Source organism: Diachasmimorpha longicaudata, chromosome 7 (assembly GCF_034640455.1).
Source record: "Diachasmimorpha longicaudata isolate KC_UGA_2023 chromosome 7, iyDiaLong2, whole genome shotgun sequence".
In the NCBI taxonomy this organism is placed as follows: domain Eukaryota; kingdom Metazoa; phylum Arthropoda; class Insecta; order Hymenoptera; family Braconidae; genus Diachasmimorpha; species Diachasmimorpha longicaudata.
In genome coordinates, this window is record NC_087231.1 from 3,148,129 (window position 1) to 3,170,293 (window position 22,165).

General features: G+C 35.4%; 2 protein-coding genes and 2 long non-coding RNA genes across 8 annotated transcripts in view; 2 read left to right on the forward strand and 2 right to left on the reverse strand.

Annotated features, from left to right (window-relative positions):
• Positions 1-1,373: 1,373 nt before the first annotated feature.
• Positions 1,374-2,262, reverse strand: LOC135164641 (uncharacterized). Its single transcript, XR_010299352.1, has 3 exons — positions 2,166-2,262; positions 1,868-2,083; positions 1,374-1,796 (listed from the first exon to the last, which is right to left on the reverse strand). It is a non-coding gene; the product is annotated as an uncharacterized LOC135164641 (long non-coding RNA).
• A 1,440-nt stretch (positions 2,263-3,702) lies between these two features.
• Positions 3,703-5,680, forward strand: LOC135164580 (protein 60A-like). 2 transcript variants are annotated; one of them, XM_064125060.1, is made up of 2 exons: positions 3,705-3,975; positions 4,098-5,680. In XM_064125060.1, the coding sequence occupies exon 2, from the start codon at positions 4,292-4,294 to the stop codon at positions 5,330-5,332; it is 1,041 nt and encodes a 346-aa protein (XP_063981130.1). In that variant the 5' UTR covers positions 3,705-3,975; positions 4,098-4,291; the 3' UTR covers positions 5,333-5,680. The 2 variants fall into 2 exon arrangements, with proteins under 2 accessions (XP_063981129.1, XP_063981130.1); XM_064125059.1 differs by having other exon boundaries at positions 3,703-5,680.
• Positions 5,681-9,854: 4,174 nt separating this feature from the next.
• The window catches only part of LOC135164581 (growth hormone secretagogue receptor type 1), a 63,437-nt gene continuing 51,126 nt past the window's right edge, over positions 9,855-22,165 (forward strand). The window contains exons 1-5 of one of the 4 annotated variants that reach the window (XM_064125061.1): positions 9,855-9,970; positions 10,079-10,359; positions 11,207-11,533; positions 13,528-13,649; positions 13,759-13,921. In XM_064125061.1, coding sequence (XP_063981131.1) covers positions 11,440-11,533; positions 13,528-13,649; positions 13,759-13,921 — 379 coding nt within the window. In that variant the 5' untranslated portion in view covers positions 9,855-9,970; positions 10,079-10,359; positions 11,207-11,439. Of the gene's footprint in view, positions 10,360-11,206; positions 11,534-13,527; positions 13,650-13,758; positions 13,922-22,165 lie in introns of all 4 variants that reach the window. The other 3 variants (XM_064125062.1, XM_064125064.1, XM_064125065.1) reach the window with 3 other exon arrangements.
• On the reverse strand, positions 11,551-16,051 carry LOC135164582 (uncharacterized). The gene is made up of 3 exons (XR_010299331.1): positions 15,973-16,051; positions 13,763-13,935; positions 11,551-13,671 (listed from the first exon to the last, which is right to left on the reverse strand). It is a non-coding gene; the product is annotated as an uncharacterized LOC135164582 (long non-coding RNA).

The following is a 22,165-nucleotide window of genomic DNA, read 5'->3' on the forward strand; positions in this document are numbered from 1 at the left end:
CGTCTAAGAAAACAGAGCATATACATCACCTCCAAACTTCCTAGAATTTTCTCTCATAAAAATGTTTTCTACTCTCAAGTGGAAACACTAGAATAAATGAAATACTAATCATAGAAAAATCTATCCATTCCATTCGAAAATTAATTTTTGACAAACATTCCAAATGTAAACTCCAATACCTAGAAATTCGTAAAAATCCCTGATTGTAAACCTTTCATTGAGAATCAAAAAATGGTTGTTGAACTAATTAAAGTTCGAATAAAAATCGAATAAATAAACAGAATGACTAGAATTCCATTTTCTGTTTCTCACAACTGCATGAACTTGTTTGTATGTTAATGAAATAATATCAAAAAAATATATTTTTCAATTGCTACAGCTGCAATTGTATCTGTTTGTTGGAATACAAGTCTGATATCGGGTAAACACCATTCACGCATAGAATTAAAGGTGAATGATCGAGATCATTTCAAACTCGTAAATTCTAATCACCATATACATCTAGAGTGGCAGCTCCTACCTTTATCAAAAGAAACCACTCCTTGAGGAATTGTTAAATGTCAACGATTGATTAATAGACAACTATTCAATTAGGTAATAAATTAAGTGGGCGAGTGCGAACGATAATAAAGTGATAAAAAATCATTATAAAAGTGTACTTTATTGAATTTTTATGAACACCCTTGACATTGATTCATTCCTGGTGACTATGATCAGATTGACATAATGCCGCAATCCTCTTTGCGTCGAAAAGCCCCGTTACAACACGGCTTATCATATTTGCTCTTGGGTTGTGCAACACTAGCGGCATTCAAAATGTTGATAATTTCATTAGATAAAGACTAAATTATTTCTGGACAGATTCTATTTCTCAGGATGTTTATATTCATGCCAAGGGATATCATTGAGGAAGGGTTGAGGAAATAGCAGTTGCCGTGGTAACTGCAAGGACAACTTCAATATTGATTGAATACACTGAAACGAAAATATAATTTTGCCAATAATATTTGTTTTGGACAAACAAATGCCGAAGAAATGAAGAAGACTATGTATATTATATGCAGAACAAATGCAGAAGAATTTAATTGGCAAAATTCTATTTTTCTCTCAGTGCAATTTTTATGAAAGTTTTTTTTGTCACTAGTTTTAGTGCTAACAAAAATTTCCCCTCGAACTCGTCTCGGATTCATTGTTTAAACCTCTCTGTAAATATCGTTCATCACAAAGAAAAATTAAGATAAAATTATTCACAAAAAAGATTTTCACATTTTGTGTTCTTCCTGCGGTCCCCAGGTGGGAATTAATACCCGGCCCAGGCTTGCCCAGCTCTGGGCCAACCCTAGTGAAGCTTGGTAGAGGCGTAGCAACGGGCCCTGATCCTATCCATTACACTGGCGTGTAACGTGGTATCGAAAGCTTCTTATCCAAGGGTGAACCAGGCTTTATTTTAGAAAAATCCACGCGTCATCCAAACTTCAATTATCACCAGGTTAACTGTTTAAAAAATATCTTTTAAAACTGTGCTTCAATTACCGTTATATTTTCACTTGCACGTGGTCTTAATTATCATAAATATTGATTTTCAAAATGACATTGAAAAGAACATAAACTGCCCTGGGGTTTGCAGCTGTGACCATCGGATCCAACAATTGATAATAAAAATGATGGAATATAATATAATTAATTATTGTGTATCTGATGGTTCGGCACTAATTTACAGACATAACTTGCCCGGTTGCGTTGCCTCAAGGAAGATAACTCCTTCGCCTTTTGTTTCCTGGATAATGAGTAAGTACCTGTACGTAGAAGATACATTTAGACTACTGCGCTAGCTCAATTACCTTATGATTATTATAAATTTACTTACGTTATAAACCACTTCCTCAATAGCCCCTGACATTTAAATATGAGACTTTGTGAAGAACTGATTAATTCTCCCTTCAATTTTCTTAATTTTATTTAGGTTATTCAAAGCCTGGGCTACCAGTGTGGGATACAGCTTTATCCTAGTCCTATCGAGCCTTGGATACCAGTCCTTCGCCTTGACCACCCTGACTAGCATCCAGATACTTCGATATCAGTCCTGGAAATACGCTGGTGAAGTTACTTGTATCAAACTAGATGCAGGTTTCACATTATTCTATATTGTCAAGCTTTGGCTTTACCTGGCAGTAAAATCAGGTCCTAATCTGGTTGAAGAGCAGTAAACCAAGGCTTAGGCAGCCAGTTTAACACCAGGCTGATTACAATCTTGGTATACGGTCTTGATACCATCAAAAAATCCAAACGTGGCATTTATTTGGTAGGGCGACCGCACTAAGCCTGGCTGAAGTGAGGACAACCAGAGTCTAGTAAACCAAGACATACCCAGGGTTGATCCATTGATTAGCCCTCGCAAGTCCTACCTGGGTTCCCTTGTATTCCTGGTTCAGTGGAAGGGCAGAGGTATCGTGTTTATCTGCAATAATAATTAAAATTAGAATAATAACAACGACAATAGTAATAAAATAGTGATAAAAATTGTCGTGAAAAGGCACACTTTTTGAATAATTGTCGATGATAATAGTAGAGTTTGCATTAAAATTTATTTACCGCAGAGTTGATGGGAGGGGAATAATTGAATGAAACATGGTGGTACGTAATATTCCCGGGCCAGACATTGACAGCAGGGCCAGAGTCAGTGGATTCTAAACTGCCAGGTCTGGTATTTCCTAGTGTGGCTCTGGCTCCTTTGGCTTCAGCCAATGGTCATATCAATGGAGTCATAAAATTCTGAAAAATTCATTGTAGTCGATTATTGTACCGGACAGGAAAATCGAGGTGCAATGGAATTTCTTTTATTCACACACAAAAATTCCTATCAATACTGTAAATTTTGCAATAAATTCTGTAATTAATGATATGCAGCTTCCTCAAATTTACTAAACAGCACTATAAAATCTGAAGGTTTATCACTTCGCTTTATCATTTTTTGTTTTAGTTTTAATGAGAAATTGATAGAAATTTTTAAAAAATTCCTATCTCGGTCAGTTTTTTTTATTGAACTTTCCTTCATTTTTTATTGTGCTACTCCGCAATTTTTCACGTAACTCATTATGTTTGATTAACAATGAACACCGAATGTAGCCGATTATTGCCGACGATGGACTTCGTCATCGCAAATGTTCCCTCAGACTTTAAATTGTTACGAGGCCAATATACAAGTTCTCCTAAGCCGATCAAGAAATTTTACTATGCGACATAGTAATTTTTCTCAGCCCTGTACTTTCCGCCGAGATCGTAAGACAGTACAGTAATTTTTATCGGAATAACACCATAAAAATTGTCAGATTTTTCTCTTCGTGCGGAAATGACGTGACCAATGTTTTACGCGTTATTTTCCCTTCATTTCTACCAATTCAATTGGTAGCATGTTTTCTAATAGATCCCCACCAATTCGCTTTGAAAAATAAAAAGGTAGATATTCACGATGTGCTGCAAAAAAAAATAAAAAACAGAAAATCGCAAAATTTGGCAATTTTTGCACTAACGGGTCTACATATTTCCACAACTTTGAACAGTAAATTATTAGTCCACCCCAAACAAATATTTGGAATGTTTACATAAGCGCCGACTGTTTCCCCTGTAGTTACCATCCTAATTGTCCAGCTGACCGATCCCTGCGACGTCACGGTAATCCTCTCGGGGCCCCACGACCCAATCCCAGTCTTTCGGCGAAGAATTGCCAGCCCCAACCAATTCAGCTACAGAGTTTCGCTTATCCCCTCTCCATTTTCCTCACCAATCCCAAGCGAACCCCGACCCTTCGCTACCTTTTCCGCCCTTATCCCTCATTCCACACTCAGTCGTCAACACTTCACCCCAGGAGTACACAACATCATTGCACATCGACGAATCATAACCCCTTTAAACGAAACTGATTCTCACTTCGACATCTGGACTCTGAATCCGTTCGATAATCAGCGGACCTCTAGAGTAAATATCTTTATTTATCAAAGTGACTTAATTAGTGCTCTACTTCCTAAGACCTGCGGACATCCAGTAAAAATCGTTATCAATGGATCGTTCCTTGACTTATTATCTCCATGTGTTTTTAGTATTATCAGTAATTGGACCCCTGATTGTCACCCTTGACTCAGAGCGTGACAGTGGTGTCTTGGTAAATAATGGAAGCACTCAAACGGTAATAGAGCGATTGCTGTCATTCGAAGAAAAAGCCGCATTGGAACTGAGAATTTTGAGGCTCCTTGGACTGCCAGAAAGGCCCAAAAATTCTGATGAAAAACCAATCATGAAGAGATCAGCGCCGGAATTCCTTTTCAACGTATACAAGAATGATGTCAATGGTGGACACGTGAATCACAGTGGAGAATTTAAACTTAACGACAAAAATTTACGAACAATCAATCAAAGTGACGTAATTATTAGTTTCATGGCGCAACAGCCACACAAAGGACTCGGTGGAAAGCCAGATAACGTCAAGAGAATGTGGTTCGATGTATCAGCAGTGCCAGTTGATGATGACATAATGATGTCTGCTGAGTTGAAATTGTACAGAAACTCTGAAACAAATACAACGAAAAATCGAGGAGCATTTACTATAACAGTTTACCGGGTTCTACATAAGATTGATGGTATCAAAAATTATCATTTTGTGGATTCAGTGAATTCTAGTGCAGGATACACTGGCTGGATCACACTGAATGTCTCGGAGACCCTTCAATTTTGGACTCAACATCCAGAAGAAAATCGAGGAATTTCCATATCAGTTATTTCCGCTGTAGGAAATAATTCTCGCAAAGTGAAACCGGAAAATATTGGCATCATCGGGTTCCAGGGAAGTGAGGAGAAGCAGCCGTTTATGGTTGGATTTTACAAGAATTCCGGCAAGAGAAGCATTCAGCTACGCATCAAGGACATCATGAGCAGACATCGACGACACACAGTCGGTGAGGCGTTAGAGAGCCTGCAAAAGTACTATTTGAAAATTAATCATGTCGATGTAAAGGTACCTACGGAGCCATGTGAACTTCGAACATTGTACGTTAACTTTAAGGATATTCAGTGGCATGACTGGATCATAGCTCCTTCAGGATTTGATGCTTTCTATTGTAGTGGCGAGTGCCAATTTCCATTGCCAGCCAAAATGAATGCAACTAATCACGCACTTATTCAGAACTTCATGCATTTGAAACAGCCTGATGATGTTCCAAACTTATGTTGTGCTCCTGTAAAGTATGCTCCACTTAGTGTGATATATTTTCAAGATCATCATAATGTGGTTCTCAAGAAATATCAGAATATGATTGTTACTCAATGCGGATGTTTGTAGAAGATTCATCAGAGTTTTTTAATCTGATTGTTCCTCCCTGAGGTGCTTTCATACTCATTAATGAATTTTTATTGGGAGTAACATCGAGATCAGGATAGAATAAGTACTTTTTAAAATATGAGCTAATGGTTGAAGGAAAGTGTAAATATTTTGGGGTGATGATTTTTTTTTTGAATATCTCTCATAGAGGGCTGAATAAGACTGACATTAAATTTGATGTACATAGAAGTTTATGGTAGATGTAGCAGAGTAATAAAATTATTGACGAAATGACATTGCTTCATGAATTTGAATACTTGAATTGACGAAATCATTGGATGTGAATAAAGACAAGATGACGGAAAGAAACCCAGGTGTTTATAATAATAATCCTCTTATGACTCGCTTATTTTATTCTCGGGGATTTATCAGGAAAGACCTATTAATTGGATCCAATAACAGTCTGACGACAGAATTCAGCATTAATGATGCCCGAACGGTCTTCAAAGTACGCTTGGACTGTGTGATTGTTTTTTTTCAAATATCAATAGATAAAAAAATGTTTTCAGTGATTTTTCTTGTAAAATTATGGGGAATTATCCTGGTTCCCTTCCTATCCAACGATTTCCTCTTCATCTTGCATATGAAAAATTGAAATTATTTATTGGTATTTGCTGATATTTTTCAGTTTCAATAAATACCACTATATACTATGAGGGAATTCATTGATATTTTGAAAAATATCAATAAATACCAATAAATAATATCAATTTTTCACATATGATATAATGATTTTTCGAAACATCAATAAATATAATAGAAATATTTAAAATATCAGATAATAGCACGTGTAGAGGACTTAATGAGGCGTCGGCAATTCATAATTTTAAAGCTTTGTCTGATATGGATTATACTAAATATAAAATTAAATCATCTTGCATAAAATTAAATTATCTTCAAACGGTTTCAATAACTAAATCAAATGAAATTTCGATTAATAGATATATCGCGGTATGTAATAAATTATGTTCTCGCAGAAAGGATTTTTATGTTTAAAATTCAATCGTCTCGTAAAATTATTATAATTTTGTGCTTTTATTGTGCGACGGGGATTTCTTCCGAAAATTGTTGGATTGAGAGTTAAATTCTTTTAATTATTCTCGTAGGGACAAAATTCAGGTAATACACGTCCATTCCTGTGGGCCATTTCCCAGGTCCTAATGATTTTATTGCGGACAAATTTTTCAGAGTTGGTGGGCCTTTTTCGGTATTTCTTTTGCCATCTCTATCTATCGTAAGAAAAATAATATTTCAGGATATCTCCCTTTTAAATAATTCAATGCAGTTTACGGTTTTACAATAATACTGTTTGAGGTCTATTAAATGTGATTAAAATTTTATTCGACTGTGTAAATTATTGAAATAAATAAAAATAAAAACTCTTTCACCTTTTTCTCTCCCCCCCCCCAGTGTCCCAGCCCTGTGCCAGTGAAGAAATTATTCGGCTGAAAATAGTTTCGGAAAACTGGAACGAAGTTTTTTATGTGATTACAAAAGGTAAAAATGTAAAATAATATAAGATAATAGAAAACTAATATATATATCAATTATATTATGTTATATTATTTTATAGACGAGATTTATATATAAGATTAAATTCAAAAATATGTATATATGTATCAGTCTACGCTCGGCGAAATAGATTGGTAACGCAAAACGTTGTCCTGTTTTTTTTAGGAGGAAAATTTTTTTTGAATTCACAAAAGAAAACTATTCCGAATTACAGTGAAACTGACTATAGCTCTTCGAGAATTTGGTTCGCGTAGGTTAATGACGAGTTAAATTAATCATGATTAACGTTGTGTTTAAATTAGCCTCTATCCTCAGGTCGGTATTTTACCGACCGGGTAAACTGCATTCAAATATTTTCAGTTGCCAAATTATTCAATTATTCATAGATCGTCAGTATTATCTAAATCATGCTTCAGAAAAAATTCATATTGTTTAAATATTCCCTGCTTACCATCAAATCACAGAACTCGTTTCTCAAATGTTGGATTATCCTTTACGAAGTGGTAAAAATTCCTCAATTTGTTTACATCTAATGATGAAAATTCCGGATTTTAATCTTTAACTACGACGAAAGTGTTGTTTTTCCACGCAACATTGTCTCAAGTTCTGATAATTTAATTTTTTTTGAAAACCAACATGATAATTAAATTGCGGAACACATTACAATTCCAAATGTGATAGAGTTTTCGTAAAATTTTCTGTAGTTCTTGATTCATTTTGAATTAACTTAAGGTAATTTAAGAAAATTAGATTTCTTGCAGAGAAACCAATGGCTGAACAAATATAAAAAATTTTCTATCAAAAGATCCTAGCTAGCTATCGTTGATACAGTCAACTATGGAAATCCTGTACACCTCTCAATGGAAATATATAGTCTTTAGTTGATAACTCATCCTAACTATCAGTCGGTAAATTATCTTCAATCGGACTATAATTAACAAGTGATACATTAGATGGCGGCGAGCATAAGTCACTTATGTTGACAAAGCTACTGTATAATTAGCAAACCAGTAACTAATTATGCTCATTTATTTATCAATCATAAGTGATATTTTGGAAAGTTGTTCTGAAATTGTGGAAAATTATTCAATTTAGCATGAATTGATGCAATTATGCCAAATAGCAAACACCTCATTGAAACATATTTCAAAAATACTCAATAACTCCAAAGGATTCACAGAGTTAATGACTGACAGAGTTGAGCCTTAGAACATCAGCTGATTGTTTGATGATCTTGTTTAAACATATTATCTCTTTTTGGTTTTTTTAGGCACCTTAATTCCGTGGTTATTAAATTGCGTTTATTATAGGCAACATTTACTCCATTGAAGTGTTATGGAACCATAATACTAAAAATACAAAACTAAACTCGAAAGCCATGAAAAGGGTCAATGTTTAAATGGAAAAAAGCCGATATTTTCTGCAATAATTTATTTAAATACGTGTTTTTTTTTTGCATGTAGTTGTATATAACCATAAATATTGTTTGTACTGTTAAAATAAAACATGGTTAGAAAAAAAAAATTGTTCAGTGATATGGGGTTAAAGTTACTGAATAACTTATTACCGTACAACTAATGAACGTCGGCTATTCCTTGATACCTTAATTGAGTAGAGAAGTACTTCCTTTAAATGCGAATAATTGTTTTCAGGAATCGATTAAATTTGTTCAGAGGCACATGATTTCTTGGCGTGCGCCAACAAATCCGCATGTTTTTTTCATTTTTTTCTACATTTTCTGCACTGATTCAATTGTAATAATTTTGATATGCCATTCAGGACATTTTTACCCATCGAATGAGTATTTTTCGACGCCACTGAATTAAGGTGGCATCTGAATGCCAATTTAACTACATTAAAAATAAGAGAGTAAGAGTAACCCCTGCCGATAGTCGGTAAGAGTACCTGGCGCAGTACTGGGGGACTCGGTTTCGATTCCCGGATGGGTTGAAGCAGAATTTTCTTCTCTAATTCGAATTCTTTTCGAATGATTTGATGCCTAAAGGAGGTCACGCGGTATTTCTGGGGAATTTGAGAGTGACATCCTGTGGTAGTCCGTACATTATCCTGGTAGAAATTGTCAAGCATTGACAACAGGGCCAAGCCCTGGGGACAGGGGTCTGGCTTCAACCGATGGTGGCGACAATCCGGGCCCAACTAGTGAGCCTAGTTCATACCCTGGTTCAAGCTGATTGTCAGGATTGGAGCTTTCCATAGTGGGTCTGGCTTGAGCCGATGGTCATCCCAATGGAGTCGTAAAATTATGGAAAATTCATTGGAGTCGATTATTTTTTATTTTTATTAAAAAAATCAACAATTGTCTTATGTTACTGGTTCATTAATTAAATAGACATTACCTACACATTTCGGACGTTTCACACAAAAGTTTTTCATACATTATGTGTAAGTATTTGATAGCAGATTTTTATAACAATTTTATAAATGGAAAATGAATATGTGTTAATTTTGAATTTCAGTCTAATTAATTCCAAGCTCTGGTTGACATCCGGCTGTAGCTTAGATTAGTTTGGATCAGGCCTCCTTTAGACCAACCTGAACGCCAGTCCTGGAAGAACTTTCACTAGTCTTGGTCCAAGCCTGGTCCAGACTTGGTTCAATCGTCAAGTGCTACCTGGGGTCCTCTTAGGTACCCCATCATACCCCGATCGCCCCCGAGCATTTTGCCAATGGTATACGATCCAAATGAAACGTGAAATGTCAAAGATATTTGAATCCTTAATAATAATAATAATAATAATATATTATTCATAATTATGTAAATTTGATTTTTGATAGAAATAAGTTGGTCTTCCTCTCTCCCAATAAAATTCTTCCTCCCCCGATTCCTTTTTCACTCCTGCGTTCTCGTCAAACAGGTGGAGATATTCCAGCGCTTGCGCGCAAAAGAGATATCTATGCGACGCGCCAAAGATCTTGGTAGGACACAACAGCATTTCAGTATACTGTCACAATTTGTGCGTGCAGGTTCAATTTTGGGCAGCAATTTCCAGTAGGGAAAGTTGCTATTAGATTTTTGTGAAAGAAATAGCAAATTTTGAAATTACTTTCATGAGTAAAAACCTAAAAGTAATTAATTTCTTTCAAAGTTTTATTTTTATTCAAAAATTATCATCACATTATATTAATTAATTACATTACATTAATTATTATCATCACATTTTATTATCATTAAAGTTTCTCCGTTGATTTATCCACTGAAGGATCGTTCGGTCGAGTGGTGGTAATCTAGTGATTTAATTCGTGTCTCACAATCTTTAATGGGCAACAATGCTAATTAAAGACTATAGAAAAAGTGGAAAAACTGTTTGAGTGTATCAGGATTTTGTGAATAATTAAAAAATGTTTAGTAGTCAAGATATTTCGGTCAATCATTTGAAGTGTAATCACTATCCGAAGAGGGTGAAAAGGTTACCAAGTCGTTGATTAAATACCAGGAGTGATACATAATATTAAAGGTGAGTGTGACAAGTGGTGACGCTAACGAAATTTTCGTACCTATTCTAGACCGGAAGATTGGATTTATCAAAGACTTGAAAAAATCACAGCGATAACGTTTTATCATTAGTTTGTTATTCCTAATACCTTGAGCAGAAACAATGAGGTGTCCTAAATGAGTAATTCTCATCGTAAAATTATTCCATCATCTCATCACCAATTAGACAATATTTTCACGCGATGATAATTAATATTAATGTGAAGAATTAACGAGGACTAAGTGAATGTCAAGATCATCAACAGTAAGATCCAGATGTGGATGAGTCACATTAATGGAATGACATTTCTGTAATTGATGTCTAATAATTGAGATTGTAAAAGTTTGTCAGAAGAAACTGATTGATCACTCCTCGAAGCCGGTAATCCGATAACTCAGCAGAGGACGATTAAGTTACAGCTGAACCATTTTTAATGTCAATCATTGTTTCCGCAATACCCTTAGAGTTATTTTAATAGTCCACCTCCGTATCTCATTACTGTTATTGACTAGTCTGACGTAGATTTGATTTTTTCCGGGTATTTGATTATTTCTAGTTCGCTTCACTTTTTTTTTTCACGTCTAAAATTAAATTGGAATGGAAAAATTTCCAATTTTTTTTGGACGATGGCGATTTACGCCATGTGGGAAATCTGTGTAATGAGTTTGGGATTCAGTGAATAATAAATCAGATTATCTAGAACCAGAATATTTCTTGCATGACTTCCCACATTAAGTGAAATCCTACGATCATAGATTTCTGAAAATTTGAAAATTTTCCGAATTAGAGTTGAGCAATTATAGCTATGAATATGTTTGTGCTTTTTCAGAGCGTTGAGGGGAGTGGAAAAACTTTAGCTCGATCCGATAAATTAGAGGAGCCATGGTGTTGAAGCTGCCTCAGTTTGTCTTGCTCTGCATTAATTCCACCCAACGTCGAAATGAAAGTTTCCTTTCCATTCACGATTGGAGTCTTTTAGAAAAATGGATATAAAATTTATCACAAAAGTTCGAAAAACAAGACTTTATGAGAATTTATTGAATATGGGTAGAAAAAACTAAAATGTTAACAACTATGTCATCAGCGGCATTCGAGCTGAATTCATCATATTACACTGCGATAATTGATGGGAGCAACACTCTAGAAAGAGTCTCAGGTAAATAGATATTTTCACTAATTAAACGCAATCAAATGAGCAGTCGACAAAAATTCCATTCCCCAGTTTTATTCTTAAGTTTTTCCTGCATTCCAAGATGTCTCATTTGAAATAATCCACCTGAATATTTCCTGAAGGGGGCAAGTGACAGGAAATGTTTTTAAACATTAGTCGTAGGGTTTCGAGAGGGACTATTGGGAATAGGATAATTGTAAATGATTAGACGTGTGAATTTCGTTTTATTATTTTATTTTATACGCTGGGAAGGCATAACTGCTCTGCTTCATTTCCTTAAAGGAACTGACTAAAAGACTAAAAGGGATACAACACCTTGGGCCTGATGTCTCTTATCAAAAATAGTCCCACTCATGCACCTCTGTATATGTACATCCAAGAAAACAGAGCATACACATCACCCCCAAACTTCCTAGAATTTTCTCTCATAAAAATATTTTCTACTCTCAAGTGGAAACATCAAAATAAAATAAATACGAATCCTACAAAGACCTATTCATTCCATCTCTAAATTAATTTTTGATAAACATTCGAAATGAAAGCTCCGACAGGGACATTTGATTCATGCATTTTTTTCGGCTTTCAAGGTCATGCTTGCAAGCTGCAAGCCTAGGGATTTGAAACTTGTTCGTTTTGATGAATTATATTCAGGCACCTCATCATTCAGATCAGTTTCTGCATTTTTTACTCAGAAAATGACCCGAAAATGAGTTTTAGTATCAAATTGAAGATTCAAGGTTTCTTAACATTAGCCAGGAAGCTGCACGTGGAGATAAAGTCTATTCGCATCCCTTGGGCTAAAAAAAGGAGGAAAATAGCGTAAACATGTGGAGAAGTACATGCACTCATGAGTTTAGGAGTTCATGAGTTGTTCAATGTTGCCACTGTTGACATGCAACATGTCTTAAATGTTTTAACTCTTTGTATCACCTCGAACGGTCGATTCCAAACTGAAATTTTCCTTGATACCCTTCCGACATCACTCTGGGTCCCACATTTACTCTCACTTTGGAGGGGATTATGGGTCTTCTCGCTTAATCGATGGGTAAATTGTCCTCTTACGCGTATTTCTACTAAAATACTTTCTAAACTGTAAATTCTTCACTTCACGACTTAATACTAAGTGAACAATTTTTCGGTACCCACAGGATAATTATTTTATAAGATATGCAATTATGAATCGAAAGATATTTTCGTCGATATCTAATAAACTACTAACACGATATAATTTTTTCTTTCCTGAAAATATTTGTCTCGATGATCGCTATCTCAAAAACTCCCAACTTATACCTTATCATAAGTTTCTGAGATATTATGGTTTGTCAGTTTCCATTAATCATTTTTATGATTAATGCTTATAGTCCACGATCCATCAATATATTAATCTCTTTTAATAACAAATAATTTATTTAATTAACTCTTGTAGATTGCGGAAATGACTGGGTGGGGATTTAATCGAATTACTGTCATGACATTCAACTTTCTGCAACTGTTTATTCTCAATGGGATAAGTTTTTTCTTCCCCCGATATCCAATACAAGGACCAATACTTACTATGAGTGTGTTCAAAGAATAAAAGTGGACGTCATGCCAGAATAATACTCCCAAAGCTTTCAATAATATTGAGAAATGACATAGAAATATTTCTGGCACCGATTTGAAACTGGAGAATTAAATTGATGCTCTGGAGTTTGACAGAGACAGCGATGTGAAGAAATTCGCGACAAAAATTTTGTTTTTCCTTCAACATTTCTATGTTTATCATACAGAACTTTTGTTCAAAATTCTCCATTATTTCTATTCATTTTTTAATAATTTTCAAGACAAAGTTCTAGACAAAATCTTTTTTTTGTCGCATTTTTTTTACAAAAAATTTTGGCGTCAGCATGCGATTTTTTTTCAAATTTCTTAAAATTAATACGTCGTACTGATTTAGTTCAACACATTTCCTGTTATTTACTTATCAGTACATCATAAAGTTTCAGTGCTTGATCCTGTGAATGAGACAGCCAGTCCATATATGCTTCCAACATACATTCGTGTGACGTCTATGGTCATAGTAATTGTCGTCATGGTACTGGGTATAATTGGCAATCTCATGGTGAGTTTCTCTCATACGTAAACTGATATTCGCACAGACAATAAAACAGAGTTATTTGTTATCTCCCAAAGTATAACATTAAAATCTTTTTTATTTTTATGACAAAAAGGTACCACTGGTTGTACTCCGTGGAAAGGATATGAGAAACAGCACTAATATCTTCTTGGTCAATCTGAGTGCGGCTGATCTTTGTGTTCTGCTCGTTTGCGCCCCGACTGTTCTTGTTGAAGTCAACTCTGGTCCCCAGGTCTGGCCTCTTGGTGAACACATGTGTAAGTAAAAAATCCTGAAAATAGTATCGACTAAATTACTGAAAGTTCATTTGTCTCGTTGGATCATCAATGATTCTGTCTGTCGTCATTGAGTCTAATCTCGCGGCATCAACAATAACCCAAATTATTGATTGATCTTTATCGTCATGATCAAACCTGACAATTGACATTTATACATCGATGAAATCGTGAGATCGTAATGTGGTGCCGTCCGTTCTGGATTTTCTCCTCTGTGAGCCACAAGAAAGACTGACTTGACCTTCGAGGTCAATTGTGTTGATTCGTTTGCTTTACACGTCGTCATGCGCGTTAACTGACCTACAGTTGGGTTTATTTTCTATTTTTTCCGAGAAATTTCTAAGTCAGTCACGGCTCCCGATAAACTTTTATGGTGGAGATGAAAAGAAAGAAAATATTCACATAAATTCGGATGTTTAAAAACTGATTTTCTGTCTTGTGCACTAGTGGATTTCCAAATCTGATCTCATGGAGACAATAGAATTTCTGTTAGATTTTACGTATTGGAGGTGGCTTTTGTATTAATACAATTTTTCAATCTTCTCAGATTTGTTTTTTGCTTGCGAATGAAAATATTGCAATGATTGTAATTTATTATTCAAAGTGTTGAAATCTATTCATGAGATTTATTTACACTGTTAATATAATACTTAATTCTCAACTTACATTCCTTTAAATATTGACAAATGAGTTCTACATATTTAAAGTTTTATTTGAAAATTTGGTTATTGTATATTGTATAAGGAGGAGTGCAGGCAAACCTCCTATTGGAAATGGGATAATGGTTAAATGATCAGACGTGTGAATCGCGTTTTAATTCTTTTATTTAATACGCTGGAAAGGCACAACCGCTCTGCTTCGTTCCCTTATTGGAACTAACTAAAAGACTAAAGGGATACACACCCTGGACCTGATGTCTCTCATCAACAATGGTCCCACTCATACACCTCTGTATATGTACATCCAAGAAAACAGAAGATACACATTACCTCCAAACTTTCTAGAATCTTCCCTCAAAAAAAAAAAGGTTTTGAAGTATGAGGGGGTCGATATGATCATGGAAACCAAATCATTCAAGACGGCAGTTCGCTGAGTCCTAAATCCCATTAGATATTTTTGATAATACCAAGACATTTTTTGTGAGTTCGGCATATGGACCATTGAGGGGTAGTTCGTTCGTAGTCGCTCGAATCATAAATATCAGAATTCTGTTATAGCTATTCCCCATTGCGTGACATTTAGAGCCTGTAATTCAAATTCATTGGAGAGTAAGGGCGCGCGGTGGCTATCAATGTCAGTTGAAAGAAACTCAAAAAAAAATAATAAATAATATGCAACGTTGCACAATATTTTACAAATGTGTGCTCTTTTTCCATATTTTTTTCTGTGCGAATATATCACTGATGTGTCATGAAGTTGACTTTTCTCCAAATTCGGGGAGTTAATTGATCAGTTAAAGTTCGGGAAGAAAAAATTCTCGGGGAAATCAACTGATTATATCAACTGATTATGTATAATTAAATCATTCATTTGTAAAAATACTTTCGGCCTCCGAAGTGCAATATTTCTAAACATTTGATCAGTCTATGTGTGAAATTTGACTTTCAGTTTCCGAGTAGAAATTTCGTCACGTTACTGATAGGAAATTGATCTTGAAAAACTGACTTGTAATCAGTAGCGGATCACGCTACCGTATCAAAAACTAACTGACACTGTAACGCTGTAGTACATGTAAATATGATCAGGCTATCAAATCCCATTTGAATCAGGGAGCCTTATTGGACCTAATTTCCGGAAGTTGCATGCCTAGGGAAGCAGATGAAGTAAATCGTACTCTTGTAGTAAGAAGACTCTCCTGGTAGGATTGACATTGATCTACCTCATTGTTGCGATAATTACTGATTTCTATTTTTTTCTTCTGATCATCAATTGGTCAATATTTACTGAAACGATGGACCTAACGAAACGATGATATTGGGATATGGGTAAAAGTATATGTATGTATATATAAACGTAGCAACACAGTCAATTACTTTAACTAGAACTCTTTATTACTGGCACGAGGACGGCACGACTGACCTAGAGGACCGTTGTCCAGAGACTGAATTTTTACTATTTGAAAAACCTTTACTAAGAGAAAAAACAAAAAAACGTTTATGACTCCAGAGGACAGAGTTTCCTTCGAATACCACATGTGGTAAGGATTACGACGCTTTCAAGTTCGGAGCACAACAGATCATAAATTAGTCGTTTTCTGGAGACTCTTTCAAACACATCATAAACCTTGTCAAGTGATTGTTGAAGATAAACACAAGAGCTGTATTCTAATTTTCCAACATATGATTTTTTTTCTCTCTAAACACAAAATATTCAATGAAATCAGTGCACATTGGGAAACTTGTTCCAAAAGCCAACGTTTGGCCAACGTTCTTGCAATGTATGCAGAACTCAAATGAATCGATTCGAGAGTTCCTAGTTTATATTTTTATTCTAACGGAAACACAATAGAGTAATCAACACACTTGAACGTTAAATATTTATGACCCCATCTTATTCGTTGTTCGTAGGACTATCTGAAAAATTATAAATATGAATTTCATTTGGGTTCCAAGACCCAAATCCAGTCAGTAACTGGATCGGTAACCGTTAGGAAATAGCTACAGAATTGTTTATTGGATTATCGAGACGGATTGTTTAAATAATATCAAAACGATTTGACTATGAACTTTAATCCTTTAATTACCGCACGCAGAAGGTATATCGTTCTCCTATGATGTCTCTAGATCAACGGACTTTTAGTGACCAAAGTTTTCTCACTCTAGACCCATTTCACAAAAGGCCCTCGTTCACTCATTCCTTTCTTTTCCTTCTCTGTTTCTGTTTATTAAAACTATTTTTGTTGGATTTTGGGGTTTTCCCCATTACAAAATTCACTCTGCTACAAAATGAGTGAATATATAGGAAATATTTATTAGTCTATTTTTATGAGGCCCTCCTCCTAGAATAATTTAAGGGGAATCCCCATAAGGATTATCCGCTATAGTTTTCTCCATTCACGTCTGGTGACCGGAGAGGACCAGGACGGGTGCAAGGGGAGGGAGCTCTATTGCCCTCTGAGGTTGAGTGTGAACTCTGGGCCTTACGAGGGTCAGTTAGCTAGCATAGTTCATAGTGAACATTCGTAGTGTGTACTGCCTCTTGAGTGGATAGAATCAATAGTGATATTTTAAATAATAATTTGATTTAACTAAAATTTAAACAGTGTTTATTCTTTTCTACCCCTTCAGTTGCGACGTGAGTCCAAACTGATAGTTCTGAGGGTCAGATTGAACCACGACACTCTGAACCTCGACTGAGGTATTTTTCTGTTGACCTGTCGACATTTTTGAGGAAATTTGGGGTCTTCCTTTTCTACCCCATAATCCAATAATTTTAAACATTCCGGCACTGGTCTGAGAAAAACTATAAAAGACTGACATAGACTAAACACAGCTGTGGACAAACGATTAATTTCTGTCCACACATACCAAGTACTCTCAATATTGTTGAACCGATTTTTTCTTTTTGATGTTTGTGTTGACGAATTTAAGACATGGATACAGTTGATTGTCCCCTAGTGATAAAATTAGAGAATGAATCAGGATTTTCCTGTTCATCTACCCCGGACATTGATTCTTAGTCAGATGAGATTCATTCTTAGCCAGACCGAGCGGACCGAACTATCACCAAATCTTACGTTCGACGTATCGTATGAGGGCCGAATTAGTCAATTTCTGAATAAACTTCAGCGAGCCCGATGGGGGCGCTAGTGATGGGCGGAACAACTAGCAGCGGTCAAGTGGTAGGTGAAGTAACCACATTTACATGACAACCGAATAGACAAAAGGGCTTTGTCTTTGGGTCAGACCTCTCATCCTTGACGAACCGAGGACTAAGGGATTCTCAAACGGTCGCTCGAGTTAACCATATCGGATTATCCACCCGGCTAGAATTATATCTGGTCTTTCACTAAAACGCATATGTTAAAAACTGAGTAAAGATCGTGTCGTATAATTAAATAGTGGGAGATCTTTATTTCCTACAATTTTGTGGTGGATTTGAGACGTTGGCTATAGTCGTCGGAATATTACTGCCAATGGGTTAGAAGCTGATTTAGTCAGAAGGTGAGAACTTATCAGGAACAATTGAGAATATTCATGTTAATGTTATTAACATTATTAATATTCTCACGTCGGATGTTCCGACCCTTGTCATTTAACTTCCTTCTTTTGATATACGGAATGTTCCTTCTTCACCCAGCGACTGGCGTGTCGATTCGTCCCGGCTGACGCTGTGGACCTCTCGTGGAGAATTTTTCAAGCAACATTGATAAAATGGCTAATAGTTCGTTGAATAAACTTTGTGGTAGGGAGTTCAAACAATGCCATGCCATCAATTAAACAAGTGAATTATTTCACATTTGTAAACTTTAATTAGTGTAAATTTAATTACTTGAATTTAATGGTTTCGTTCACTGAAATGAAAGCATTTCAATCCAATACTATAAATGATTGTAACGAGGAATGTAGTCATCGTGAATACAACTATCGTTCAATTAGTTGATGGGCTTTAAACATTCACTAGACGCCTTTGAGAAATCGGATCAGAGGAAAATTGCAAACTAGAATCAACTACAAACAAATGCGAGTAAAAACCCATTATCATCCTAATTATATCTGTAGGATCATAGGTTAGAGTATTTTATGAATTATAAAATAACAATTATCTTTATTAAAAACTTCTACAGAAAAAATATAAAAGAAATGTAAAAATGAGTTTGTGATGTGCTCGGTGTCACTTCTTCGAAATCTCGCGACAAACTAACTCCTCCACCGATATCTCTTCCGAAAAGTCCAGTTGTTTCTTTTCTTCGTTTGCCTCTCTTAAAATTAATCATACAAAGGTCTCACTTGTAAAACTAAGACAATCTTTGTCCTAAACAATGAGTGCATTCACGCTCAGGACCACACTCCTGCACTCCTGACCCTGTTCACGCTTTAATGCGTTCCACGTTGCGCGACCCAAACATTCGTCGAGATTTGACACTTAAATTTCTTAATACACACTCTTACAAAAAACTAAACTAGACTCTCTCAAAATTTATCGCTATTTTACCTAGAACTAAAACACAATGGGTACAAAAACTCGCTTATAAAAAATACCAGAACATAAATAAAAAGAAAGAAATTCTTGGCCACTACATATCGATTGAGTGATTCCTGACTGTCTTTTAAAAATGGTTTTCAAGTCCGATTCGCCCGCTTAGATCGCCCTCTTCTGTTTCTAGAGGAATAAAATAGAATTTCTTGCTGTATGTTCGGTGGAGAATGCACACTCTATGATAACCATATCAGGACACGTCAGATTGAAATGACATACTCAGAAATGATGGTGACTGGCCCTGACAAATTAATCGGCGGTGATAATTATTCGAACGCTTTATACTGAAATAAGGTAACTATGAGTTTTGACGTCAGTAAAATATCTCATTTCTGAGTTATACACTATGTACTTCTATGCAATTTTCATTAGCCGATGATTGAATGAACGTGATGTCAGTAAATTAGCTGTCGAGCACGGAATAAGCTCTTGTGCATCGGAATCTCATTGAGTTTCCTCATAATAATTTGATGCAATCCAACGTAGCGTTACCTCTTCACTGAGTCTCTGATCTCGTACGATCTAATTTTAATTTGCCTGACAAATTGTCATCATTTCAGTGTTACAAAAAATAATGTGCAAGCACAAGCTTTACGAGTATATATTATTTAGGGAAATTAAAAGCGTTAAATTATTCTATTTACTTTTCTTTTAGCGTTCCATGAATTTAGGAGACTCTTTCATCTACAGTTCTGAGACCATTTGAATAATGGAATATTAATGGCGTGTTCTGTACTCTGTCGATGAAAAGGCAGTCACATTTTCCATCTATTAAATCCCGATCTGGACTATCTATTTTTATAGTGAAATTTTCATATAAAATTATATTGAGAACCAGCAATACGGCAATACCCCGAGTAAAAATTTAGTTCAGGTGCAGATCAAGCTCGCATGAAGTCGGACTTAACAATCGATCAGGTGCTGACGCCTTGAATCAATCCGGATTTGGCGAGGGTTGGCGGATCAGGGTTTGAAGACGCTAAATGGATTAATACTTGATATCTAAAATGGAGAACATTAATTAATTGTTAATTAATTCAAAATAAGAACTGAATGATTTTTTATACTTTATGCTACTTCCGTCGATGAATGTCTACCATAATTAATGCTGAAAAAATGAACCAAGGACCTTACGAGTACTAATCCTATGCTCTAACTACTGGACTATTGCGTTACTATATTAACGTGTCGAATGACTTGATGTTTCAATTGTGTTGTGATGAGTTTGTTTGTGTTGAGTGTGGATGTGTCTACTGTGTCTTTTGTTGAACTTTTTCTGTATGATTCATGTATCGAATTTGTTTTGTGCAATATACGGAAACAAACGCGCGTTTTGCGTACGCGATTTGAATTCCCCGCCTCGTATACATTGTCCAATGAGGAGAAAATTTTACGAATGAAGTTAGGAAATGTCGTATATGGCTAACTTAATTTAATGTGCTTGTGCTATCTTGAATAGGAAATTTAACAGAGGAGGATTCGAAAATTCAGCCATTTCCTTTAGTTGAAAGTTGTTCTGTAACGTTTGGTAATTTTTACATAATTATCCCGTTTAGATGATAGTATGGGGTGGATAAATATTCATTTTACCGTTTTCATGATCTGTCTGAGATAACGTATCGCCTCCCTGTAGAGGAAGCTATTTACAGATAACTTGTAACTACTACGAGGGGTGCAACAGACTGTTCTGTGTTATTTGATGATAAAAGAATTTTCTAAACACCAACACAAACTAGTTCTCCTGAGTCTCTAATTCAGCTGATCAGCAAATCATGAATGTCCGTGAATTCATCGAAATAACTTGTCATATTTTGAAGTATTCAACAAATACGAGAGTATTTTTATAAAAGAAATCAATACAATTTAGTACGTTATACAATGGATTGACTAATTCAGCAATAGAGAGCGGATAGATTTTTGTGATAAATCTTTTTTCCAAAACTCGTCTCCATATTTTCATTCAATCGATAAAGTCTGTACCCAATTTGAGAGCAGATGCATTGAGGGGTGAAAATAGGAAACTTTTGGGTTCCATAGATAGATGTCCACGCTGAGTTCGGAAAACATTTCCTCAACTCGTGCTTTTGATTGATTTAGAAATGATGTGTACCAGTTATCGATGCTGATGCAAATTTATATCCCTGGGTAGATAGGTGGATTATCCAGAATAGGAATGTGTAACTTCATATTAATTCCTTTTTTCTTTAATCGTCTCACCCGATTCTAGTTTAGAGGATCGTTAAATAAAAATAATTTGTTCTTCTTCGACCTTTTAACCATCACAGATCAGTCAAGGTTGTTGCTCAACTTAAAGTGATTGTTGGATTTTCATAAAATAAATAGAGAACAAAAGTCAATCTTATTCCCTTCTGAGTGTTGAAAGACATTTTTATGGGTTCAAATTCTGAGAAGTGTGAGGTATGATATTTAGGCTTGATTTTCAGTATATAGACAAAGTGGAATGAATAGGACTCTTTGAGAGCATGTGACTGGAAGGTCCAGGGTGTTGTTTCTTTGTAGACCTAGTTAGTTCGTCTAAGAAATCGGTATAGAGTGGACGTGTCTTCCGAGCATAATTATTTGACTTGAATCATAAAGAATAAAATAGTTTAAATCACTTATTGAATTATTCTTATTTCTTATAACCCATTTCCAATAGTGATCTATGGAAAAAGTTAAAAGAATTGGATGTCCAAGTAATCTTATTCTATTTTGATATTTCGTATAGATAAAATTAGTAAAAACAAAAATTTTTTCTTGTTCTTCACTGTCTTTGAAAAATAAAATAAAATCAATGCTTGTACTGATGGATATCAAATGTCTAAAACTCAGTTATATTACATAATCACAAAAATACTTGAAATAACAAATATTAAATATGGAGTCCGGAGTAACCGATGACGGTGGCCAAATTTGTTAAATCACTCGGCCGGACGACGGGACTTGTGAGAGGCGGGTTCGAGTCCAGCTCAGGGCATTGGAATTTTTAATCTTTCGGAAACCGTCGAACGAACGTCTAGCCACCTC

Coding starts and splice junctions, on each gene's coding strand:
- LOC135164580 (XM_064125059.1), top strand. CDS start 4,058: ATGGATCGTTCCTTGACTTATTATCTCCATGTGTTTTTAGTATTATCA.